Source organism: Panthera pardus, unplaced genomic scaffold (genome assembly GCF_024362965.1).
Source record: "Panthera pardus isolate Hobbes unplaced genomic scaffold, ASM2436296v1 HiC_scaffold_20, whole genome shotgun sequence".
In the NCBI taxonomy this organism is placed as follows: domain Eukaryota; kingdom Metazoa; phylum Chordata; class Mammalia; order Carnivora; family Felidae; genus Panthera; species Panthera pardus.
Genome location: NW_026526766.1, coordinates 85,973,414 through 85,984,273, shown reverse-complemented (window position 1 = coordinate 85,984,273; position 10,860 = coordinate 85,973,414). Strand labels below are relative to the sequence as shown.

Genomic DNA, 10,860 nt, shown 5'->3' with positions numbered 1-10,860 from the left:
GCTCTGGGAGCCCAGGACATTTGGGCACATCCTTGTTTCCATGTGGCCAGGAGGGTGTTGCCTCTTTAGAGAAAGAATCCTCCTCACATCAGGTCACCAGCCATTGTGGGTAATGAATGGATCTGTGGGGAATTCCTCACAACTGTCCCCTTAGGGTTGAGTCTATGAGGAAGAGAAACGGGAAGGATGAAGACTGGGGGTCAGCGGCAGAAGGACTCAGGCTTTGCGTGCCTGGCCTTGTGTGAATGAGACCACAGAGAGAGTTTGAACTTGGGCCACCACCCTTGAACTATGCCCAGGCTAGGGTGCAGGGACAAAGTAGGCCCATGCTCAAAGGAGGCCCAGGGACAGGGCTTGACTCAGCATGCCCTCCCCGCAATAGGACGGGGAGAGTCACGGCCGACTTGGTTTTGCACCTGAGCAGGTAGCCTTGGGAAGTTGCTGATCTGGGTGTGGATCAGAACGTGGATACCTTGGCATCGTGCCCACGTCAGAGCCTTTGAGAAAAAGGTGAATGGAGTTTGAAATGGGGTCTGAGAAGGAACCTAGCCTGGATCTCAGGGGAAGGCCCCACAGAGGGAGGTGGGTGTGGTGGAGGTGGTAAGACCTCCATAGGTAAGACCTTTATGCTGGCCCATAAAGCATTATATAAAAAAAAAAATGGCAACCCTACCCGCTTGAAACCCAGGGCTGCTTGACCCCAAGACCCTGCTTAATTTTCCTACCCACCCCCCAATTTCAGAAATGGAGAAACCCAAGTCCGGAAGGCTAGGCAGCCACGGAGGCGCCCTGGTTCCCACCCCCGCTCAGCCTTTTCTCTCGGATCCCCGGCAGGAGCCTGGGAGAAACGTGGTTGGGCAGAAAAGGGGAGATGCGGGGGCTCCGACTCCGCCCACGGCCTGCAGGCCCCGCCCCCATCCCGGAGGCCCCGCCGCCAGCCACGCACTTCCCTCCCCAGCCGCGCAGGCGGTGCTCGTAGGTCCCGCCTCCCTCCTCCCGGGCTCCGCCCCCAGCGCGCCTGTCTCCTCCCCGTCCTCCTAGACCCCGCCCCCGCTGCCGGCGGCGCACGTTCGGTTTCCAGTCTCCAGAAGCCGCGGCCGCGGTGCCGCCTCCGCCCCGGGGCTCAGGCTTCCAGCCCGGCCCGCCCGGTTTGCGGGCCATGGAGCTCCGAGCAGTGGATCGAGAACAGCCGGAGCGCCCCAGCCTACCCGTCTGGTTAGCTCCCGGCCGGGGGAAGGGGCGGTGGAATCTGGGAGAGGGGTGGAAATCTCTCGTCCTATCCCGCCTCAGGCCTCTCCGTTTCTCCCGCCCGTAGGGAGGTAGGAAGGATGGGGAGGCAGTCGGGGCTCCAGGCTGCTGGTTCTAACTGACCCAGACTCGATGGGTGACCTTGAGCCGAGGGCTCCCCCTCCCTGCCTCTCTTTCTCCATCTGCACAATGGGGATTGGGTTGGTGTGAGGTTTCCCGAAGGTCACCTGATACCAGCTCTTTTAGGATGCGGACAGCGCTGTCCGGTGTTTGGGGACTTTAAGGCGTTTGACTCCCGAAAGCCATTTGCCTTGACCCTGGCCCCATACCCTTCCCTGCCTCAGTTTCCCTGGGCAGGTTCCTCAGGGGCCTGGGACCTAGCTCTGAGTTTCTGGATCTTGGCAGGTGCCTGGCTGCCACCCCTTCCCAGCCTGAGCCCTGGAGACGGCAGCCCCCAGGCTGCTGAGCAGCGGCAACAGCATGAAGGCTCCGGTAAGTGGTGGAAGGAGGAAGGCTCTTGGGGAACTTCCGGCACAGCAGCCTCATAGCCTCTCCCACCCCAGCACTGACTCACTTTTGACCCACTGCTCCTGAGCTGGGAAGGGGAGACTGGCCTCACAGCCCTGCCTGATCTGGCAGGCTGTGTGGCTTCAGACAAGTGGTGTTCCCTCTCTGGTCTCAGTGCCCTGTGCGTCTCCCCTGTACTGAGGAGATAACAGTACTACCTCTGTGGGTATCCCCTAGGTCACCCAGGTGAGGCACCCACCTGGGAGGGGGATATGGTGCGAAAGTTCAGTTTAGCTGCTCTCAACTTTATTTAGGAGCCGCTGGTTGTGGGAGAGGACCCTGGATGCTGTGGGGAGTCCACCACCACTGCCTGAATCCGGGTCTCTGGGCCCCTTGTGGGCAGGGGACCAGATGCCCGGCAGAGCCTGAGGCCTCAGGGGCTGAACCCCCTCCCCCGCACAGCTGGCCACAGACAGATTTATTTTTAGAAGCTGATGTGGCTTGTGGGCAGAGAAGGGTGGGCCTCCGGCAGGATATGCCCTGGGAGGGGGGGCGGGGGCGGGGAGCTGCATTTGCCACCTCTGATTTTCAGAGTATCAGCCAGCTGCTGGGTGGGTTCTGCGGGCCAGCTGAGGGACCTCTGCCTTGGGTGGGCTGGGAGAATATTAGAGCCCAAGGAGACACAGATGGTGACTAGGGTGGCCCAGCACATGATGGCAGCCGCAGGCCGTGCCCCCCTGTCAGGGGGCTCCTCGTTGAAAGGCTTGGTGGGGGCACTCCCTAAGAGGCCCAGCGGGCCTCCGGAGGGCGTCCTGCTTCACGTGGCCTTTGGCGCACGTTTTCTGGAGGTGGGAGCCTCTGAACCAGCAGCTGTGAATTACTGAAACCATTTCGTGAGTGACACTTCCCTTTCTGCCATCCTCCTTACTCACCTGGGCTGCTGATCCAGATCCGGCACCAGGTCAGCTGGGGGAGGGGACAGGGGATGGGCACCCTGGCGGCCTCAGTCCAAGGTCTGCAGGAGGAGGGGTTGCCCTCCTGAGGGGCCACTCTTGCGTCTTCTTGTGCACATTATAGTCTACACAGCACTGTTCCCGCTGGCCTCACGGTAAGCTCACAGGTGCTACGGGGCCTGAGTTTTTAGAAGAGGAAGCAGGTCCAGAGGGGTGGAGAGTTGCACCCAGGGCTACAGAGTGCACCTAGGCTTCTGGTTAAGAGTATGGGCTCTGCAGCCTGGATTGAAGGGCCCATCCTGTTTCCATGCTGTGCGGCCTCGGGTTTTCATCCCGGATCCCTTATCTAGAACATGGGAAGAATAAAAGGGCTTGTCTCCGGGGCCTGAGCAGCCCAGAGGAAGCCCTGGTTAACTCTGGGCTCTGCTGATGTTCTGGAAGCTACTGAGCTGGGGCTGGAGCATGGCACCCCAGCATAAGCTTCTAGGAGCCCCAGGGACACCCCCCGCACATACCCCATGACTGTTTGTCTCCCCCAGGGTCGGCTCCTGCTTGTCATCCTGTGCTCCTCAGGCTTCTCAGCTGCCTACATCCTGCTGTGCTGCTGGGCCTGCCTGTCCTTCTGCCTGGCCCCCTGCCTGGACCCCCACCCGTCCACCAACTCCAGGCCCACTGTGCCAGGGCCCCTGCACTTCAGCGGATATAGCAGCGTGCCAGATGGGAAGGTGAGCTGGCCGGACAACATGTTGAGACGGGCCGGCCAGGGTGCCCCCTACTCTCTGGGCATAAGTGAGAACCAGGCGCGTGCCAGGCCAGCCTGGACCCCAGGCTTGGCCCCTCTGCTCACCAGCTGTGTGACATTGAGCAGTCACTACACCTCTGTGAGTCCCAAGTTCTAAGAGGAAGTGGATTTATTTTTTTTTTAATTTTGTCATTTTTTTTTTTTCCCAGAGAGAGAGAGAGAGTGAGCACGAGCAGGGGGGAGGGACAGAGGAAGAGGGAGAAAGAATCTTAAGCAGGTTCCACACTCAGCGTGGACCTGGGATCATGACCTGAGCCAAAATCGAGAGTCGGATGCTCAACCAAATAAGCCACCCAGGCGCTCTAGAAATGTTTTTACTTTTGTTTTTTAATTGAATAAATATTGTCTGGCTGCTCTCAGCTGGGTGCTGGAGGTAAACTAGGTGAGTCAGCCAGGGTGGCTGGCCACCTGGAGCTCCCAGTCTGGTGGGGGAGACAGACACCTTCACATCGTGGTGATCTGTGTATCATTCTGTGTATGTATTTAAAAAAAAATTTTTTTTAATGTTTGTTTTTGAGAGAGAGACAGAGACAGAGTATGAGCAGGAGAGGGGCAGAGAGGGAGGGAGACACAGAATCCGAAACAGGCTCCAGGCTCCGAGCTGTCAGCACAGAGCCTGACGCGGGGCTCGAACCCACGAACTGTGAGATCGTGACGCTTAAGCACCTGAGCCACCCAGGTGCTCCTGTCTTTAGATGTAACTATGTTTGCACATAATCCATTCATTCGGCAAGTGTGTATTTGGTGCCTTGGATGCGCCCTGTCTTGTGCTGATGATCGCTGCTGGGGATGGAGATGATAGAGAAAAGTCATGTCAGCCCCACACCTTTCATCCTCTCGTGGACGCTGGAGCTCAGGGGTGATGAGGCAGCTTTGGCCCCTGCCCCGTGACGCCCCCCTCCCCATGCTTGCTCTGTCAGGTGCAGATTGGAGTACGTTATACCCCTCACCCTGATTTCAGTGGCCCCCCCGTAGTAGCTTTCTCAAAGGCATCCCATACTGACACCCAGCACAGAAAGCTCCCGGCTCTGAGTCTGATGGCTCTCTGAGCACAAAGGTCAGAGGGAGGCATGTTCAGGGACCCTGGCTCGGAGGAGACGTATTTTGGGCCTTCGTTTCTCTGAGTCTTGGTTGCCTCCTCATCGGTAAGTTCTACCGATGAATCAAGAATCTTGTAGTTTCTACCTCTGTAGAGTTGCTCTGCTGATCTAACTGGGTGATCCGTGGCCAGTGTTCACAACAGGTGCCATGTAAATATTTGATCAAGATGTAAAACCACTGGGGGTTTGGCCACATGGGACAAGAGGTGGGGTGGGCCGGGTAGATGCTGTCCCATCTTCCGTGGTGGTGGCCAGTGTTTATTTCAGACTCGAGCTCATGCGGATATGGGCTCAAGGTGGCCAGATCCTCTGGGTTTCTTAAGAGAAGCCGGAAATCCAGGTTTTGGATATCCAGAAAAAGATCTGATTGCAGTTAAATAGTTTAAAGCCCTTGCGTGGGACAAGCTGAATATCTCCTGGGGCTAGCAGTGACCTCAGATCTGAATAGACCATAGTGGGCAGGATAGGCTCAAACTGTGGGCAGAATAAAGGAATCGTGCTGTCTTTTGGAGGCATGGAAAATGGGCCTGTGAGTCCCTAAATCAACATTAGGTCTGATATAAAATATCTCAGAGAGGAATACAGGACCATCGTAAACCCGTGTCCTCTCGGGAGGGCATGGAGACGTGGGGTGGGGAGCAAGTCTTTTTCTGGGATCCCTGACCCCTGACCGCCAGTGAACGTTTGTAGACATCTTGGCTCAGCTTCAGCTTCTCGGGGGATAATGAGATGGTTGGGCCCTCACTGTCCTCTGGGTCTGGGCTAATCATTCCCCAGGCAGTTTTATTTTATTTTAATTACTATTTAAAAAAACTGTTTTAATGTTTATTTATTTTTGAGAGAGACCGAGCATGAGTGGGGGAGGGGCAGAGAGAGAGAGGGAGACACAGAATCCGAAGCAGCCTCTGAGCTCTGAGCTGTCAGCACAGAGCCCGACGTGGGGCTCGAACTCACGGACCCTGAGATCATGACCTGAGCCAAAGTCAGACACTCAACTGACTGAGCCACCCAGGCGCCCCTAATTATTATGTTTTTATGAGAGAGAGAGAGAGCATGCACGTGAGTGGGGGAGAGGGGCAGGGAGAGAGAGGCAGAATCTCAAGCAGACCCCACGCTCAGTGCAAAGCCCCACTCGGGGGCCCGATCCCACAACCCTGGAATCAGGACCTGAGCCGAAATCAGGAGTCAGAGGCTCAACCGACTGAGCCACCCAGGCGCCTCTCCAGGCATTTTTAATTGAGTCCTCCCACAACCTGGTCAAGTAAATGCTATTTTCATTCCCATTTGACAGATGAGGAAACTGAGGCTCAGAGAGACAGAGGAAGTGGCAGAACCAGGATTCAGGCTCCGAGCCAGACGTTCTCAATGTTGTGAAACCCTAAAGACTAAAGACCCTTCTTTTACTTACAAACCAGGCACAACATGAGTGGGGCTCAGGCAGAGGAGGGAGTGGCCTAAGAGTCATTGTGAAGAGCCGAGGTTCATATTTACTTAACAAGCACGTGTATGACCCCCAGTACCAGTGTGTGCTAAGTACCGCTTCAAGTGCTTTATAAACGTTTGCTCACGTAACCGTAATAAAGAACCCACGATGGGGCACCTGGGTGGCTCAGTCGGTTGGGCGTCCGACTTCAGCTCAGGTCACGATCTTGCGGTCCGTGAGTTCGAGCCCTGCGTCAGGCTCTGGGCTGATGGCTCAGAGCCTGGAGCCTGCTTCCGATTCTGTGTCTCCCTCTCTCTCTGCCCCTCCCCCGTTCATGCTCTGTCTTTCTCTGTCTCAAAAATAAATAAACGTTAAAAAAATTTAAAAAAAAACACAAACAAACCACGATGGAGGGCATATTAGGGCCTCAGCAATAGGGAAAAGGGACATGAAGGTGGCCGATGAGGAAGCATGGGGCTCTGAACACAGAGTCTCAGCCCTGCCACTTGCTATCCATGTGACCGTGGGAAAGTCACTCCCCCGGCCCAGCCTCAATTTCCCTACCTGCAAAATGGGTTGACGCCGTACTTGCAGCTGATAGAGGGGCCATGTGGAGGCGGTGGCTGTTACTGGGTGGAGGGACGGGGATGTGGGAGCCGTGTGCTCATGCCTTTCTCTTCCTCTCTGCCTCTCCCTGCAGCCGCTGGTCCGAGAACCATGCCGTAGCTGTGCCGTGGTGTCCAGCTCCGGCCAGATGCTGGGCTCGGGCCTGGGCGCGGAGATCGACAGTGCCGAGTGCGTGCTGCGCATGAACCAGGCACCCACCGTGGGCTTTGAGGCGGACGTGGGCCGGCGCAGCACCCTACGCGTCGTCTCGCACACGAGTGTGCCCCTGCTGCTGCGCAACTACTCCCACTACTTCCAGCACGCCCGTGACACGCTCTACGTGGTGTGGGGCCAGGGCAGGCACATGGACCGGGCGCTGGGCGGCCGTACCTACCGCACACTGCTACAGCTCACGAAGATGTACCCGGGCCTGCAGGTTTATACCTTCACGGAGCGCATGATGGCCTACTGCGACCAGGTCTTCCAGGATGAGACGGGCAAGAACCGGTGAGCCTGGGGCCGGCCTGCGGGGGGTCTCCCTGCTGGCTGGGGGCCTGCCTTCTCAAGCCGCTTCTTGTCCATCACGGGTCTGCTCCACCGGGCGCTGGGGTTCAGCAGTGAGGGAGGCAGACGTGCTCCTGCCTCTGATGGGGGACAGAATCAGAGAGACTGTCGTTCGTCGAGTTAGCACATAGATCAAAAAGCCCCTACGGCGGCCGGCCTTACGCGCACAGGATAGGGGAGCACTGCCGCGGGGAGCGGTGTCGGGAGCTCTGGCCTCGGGAGGGGATACTCCCTGAGATCTGAATTGGCCTCTGAAGTCCCTGCCAGATAACAGAAGTAACGGTGACAGTAGTAACGGCCCTCTTCCTGCACCAGGCACTGCCTTAAGCCCTCTGCGTTGAGGATCTCCTTTCATCTCACACTCAGACTCCTCCCAGCCTCCTCCTCCACACGCTGGCTCCTCCCACCCCCACCACAGCTCTGGAAATCCGGCCGCCAGCCTCCAGTTTCCCAGCCAGAAACCTGGGCTTTGTACCCGCCTCCTTTCATTCCATCACCTGCGGCATATGGTGGCCTCTTGGCTCTCCTGTGCCCACAGGTGCCACCTGGACCCAAGCCACCATTACGCCCCAGCCTCCGCTGTGCTTGTAGCAGCCCCTTGCTGCCGCCACTCTTGCCCCCTTGCAGTCTGAGCGCCAACCGCCTGCAACCTGACGGAGGCTTCCCTTCACGTGGAGAATGAAGTCCAGGCTCTCGTCCCTCCCCTCCCCTGGCCTGTAAGCCTCCTACGAGGCCCGCCTCCGTGATCTCATCATCTCCCTTCTCTCAACCTGCCCGTCCTCTGGGCCTCCTCACATCTCCACACTGGCTCTCACCTGCAGGGCTCATACATGTTTTCCCTCCGTCTAGAATGTTCTCCTCTCACGCCTCCCTGTGACTGACTCCTTCTTGCTATTCAGGTCTGGATGGGATGTCACCTCATCAGAGAAGCCCTCCATGACCACCCCGTCTGAAGGTGCCCTTCCCTGCCTGACATTCTTTGTCCCCTTCTTGTCTCAGCATTCCTGGCCCTCCCTTGAGAATGTTAGCACCGGCCATGGCAGGTTCCTGGCCACCCAGTTTGAAAGAGTGAGCCACCCCATAACCCTTCTGTCAAGATGGATGTGAGTAGCCCTCGTCTGGGAGCATTGAGAGAGTTGAGCCCTGGGCTGCCCACACAGTCCCTCGCTCCCAGTTGGGTGTGGGGACCAGGGGAGGTGCTGAGCTGACGGTGTTCCCTCCCCATAACTACCTATATAATTCTCCCCATTCCACAGATGGGTCAGCGAGGCTCAGAGAGGTTTGTGAGCAAAGCTGATACCCTAGGGCAGATGTAGGGTTTGAATTGAAGACCAACTTGAATTCAGACAGGGGTCTTCCCCACTCTCACCCGCTGTGCTCGGTGGCCTCACACGATCGTCTGGGGGTTTGCTCAAGCCCCGTGTGGGTGGTGAGGGGCTGAACGAGCCTGGGTTGGCGTCCAGCTGCACCTCTTTCCTGCTGCTGATCCCGGGCTGGCTCTGTCCCCTCCCCAGCCTTCCCCAGGGCCCCCTCTGTAGGGGTCAAGGTGAGGGCCCTTGGCTGGGAGGGTGACCGGCGCTGTGCCTGGAGACAGCTGAGGCTGGGCCTGTCGCACAGCCCCTTCCTTGCTCAGACCCGCGTTGGGGAGGGACGCGGCTGCGCTGACTGTGCCCCTTCCCTCCAGGAGACAGTCCGGCTCCTTCCTCAGCACCGGCTGGTTCACCATGATCCTCGCCCTGGAGCTGTGCGAGGAGATCGTGGTCTACGGAATGGTCAGCGACAGCTACTGCAGGTCAGGCCAGCCGGGTCTTGGGCGGGAGGAAAGGCCGGGGCGGGGAGGACCGTGGGCCCCCTGTCCTGGCCTCACCCTGGGGGAGCTTGGGGCAGGGGGTGCGTGGGCTCCCCCGTGGGCGGCTGAGGCTCCGACACCCCTGGGGCCCAGGGCCTCCCTTTCCTCATATGTAAAAGAGAGAGCGATCACACCTTCCCCAGAAGGTTGTAGAAACGTTTAGAGAGAGAATAATCTACCGAGGTGCTCAGAAGGGCATCATCAGGCACCAGCTGCGTCGAAGCTGTTGCTGTTGATATCACAATAGTTCAGTATTATCGTAAGGAACATGTGCACAAGGGACAGGACGGGCCCCGGGTCTTTGTCTTCTGTTCTCTTGGAGCTTGCTTGGTGAGCACGTGGGCCAGATGACAGCCCATGTGCGCCCTCTGCCATGGCCCCGGGCCAGACGGCCAGTGTGCACGGTGCTGATGAGCGGGTGGGGGTGCAGCCGCGGGGACTGGCGGGACGCTCACCGGAAGCCCGGGACCCGCAAGGCACTTTGCAATCTTACATCTTTTTGACCCGTGGTCTCAGGTGACCGTCTGCGTTTTACAGACGGGTTATTTATGCTCACAGAGTACGTCTCCAGCCCAGAAGCGGCCAGCTTGCAAGAGCCAGAGCCAGGGTCAAACCCTGGCCCGTGGGATCCGTGGGCTGCCCTGTGCCTCCCCTGTCTGTCCTGACCTTCCCCGGGACCAGGCATGGGGGTGCTCCGGCGGGGAGTCCCTGGTGAGGGGCTGGTCGTGGTAGGTGGCAGGGTGTGGCGGGAGGCAGGCGAGCTTAGGTGCCCCACGCCTGTCCCTCTTCCCCACCCGCAGGGAGGAGAGCCACCCCTCGGTGCCTTACCACTACTTTGAGAAGGGCCGGCTGGACGAATGTCAGATGTACCTGGCCCACGAGCGGGCGCCCCGCAGCGCCCACCGCTTCATCACTGAGAAGGCCGTGTTCTCCCGCTGGGCCAAGAAGAGGCCCATTGTGTTTGCCCACCCATCGTGGAGGACCCAGTAGCCCCATCGCCTAGCCAGCCACAAGGCCCTCACCGGGCCTCTGTTCCACACTCCACCAGAAACATTTAATTTATGGATCCTGTCTCCTGCCACATGCCTAGTGGACCTAAGGTCCCTTCTGGCCCTACCCTGGGGACACTTGGAGCCATCTTAGGCCTCGTGACTTGAGGGGGAGAAGAGGAGGACTGTGGTGACCTTTGCAGCCCTTCCCTGCACCCCACTTTCTGAGTAATCCAAATCTTCATTTTGGGGTTCACCCCCGCTCTGGGTCTGTCCAGTGGCCTTTGCCCCCGGGGCTGATGGCCCCTCAACTCACCAGCATTGTGATCTTCGATCTTTCAACAGCCCTGGTCCTTCTTCACTGTCCCCCCTCCACCTGCCTTTGGTGCCACATTTCCCAGGCTGGAGCTTGGGGTTCGTTGGGCGAAGGGGCCTTTGAACTGTGACTGCCAGGGCCACCTCTGGAGTGTACGGGTAAACGTGTTTTCTGGAAGCCTGTCTGAAGTGTGGTCATGTGTCTGGGGGTGGGGATTGGGGCTCCTCTCCCTGCCACAATCCCATAACCTGTTGACTCGAGGGCAGGCTGGGTCCTTGGGCCCCTCCCCGGGCCCACAGCCGGCTAGACTTCTGGCATTTAACCTGCCCACGTGTTTCTTCCCCAGGAGCCTACCTGCTTCCCCGCCAAGTCAGGAAGCCTCTTCCTCACCAGGCCGGGAAGTCTGGCTCCCTGGCTGCACTTGGCACGGGGAATGCCCCACCTCAGCAGCTTCCAGGGTACCCCTTGTCCTGTACCAGTGGGAGGAGAGTCCAGAGCTTGGG

At 58.5% G+C, this 10,860-nt stretch overlaps 1 protein-coding gene across 1 annotated transcript; it reads left to right on the top strand.

Annotated features, from left to right (window-relative positions):
• Positions 1-1,101: 1,101 nt before the first annotated feature.
• On the top strand, positions 1,102-10,539 carry ST6GALNAC4 (ST6 N-acetylgalactosaminide alpha-2,6-sialyltransferase 4). The gene is made up of 6 exons (XM_019421035.2): positions 1,102-1,215; positions 1,654-1,740; positions 3,248-3,433; positions 6,734-7,146; positions 8,888-8,995; positions 9,853-10,539. Exons 2-6 carry the CDS (start codon positions 1,729-1,731, stop codon positions 10,040-10,042), a joined length of 909 nt encoding a protein of 302 aa, XP_019276580.1. The 5' UTR covers positions 1,102-1,215; positions 1,654-1,728; the 3' UTR covers positions 10,043-10,539.
• The last annotated feature ends 321 nt before the right edge of the window (positions 10,540-10,860 follow it).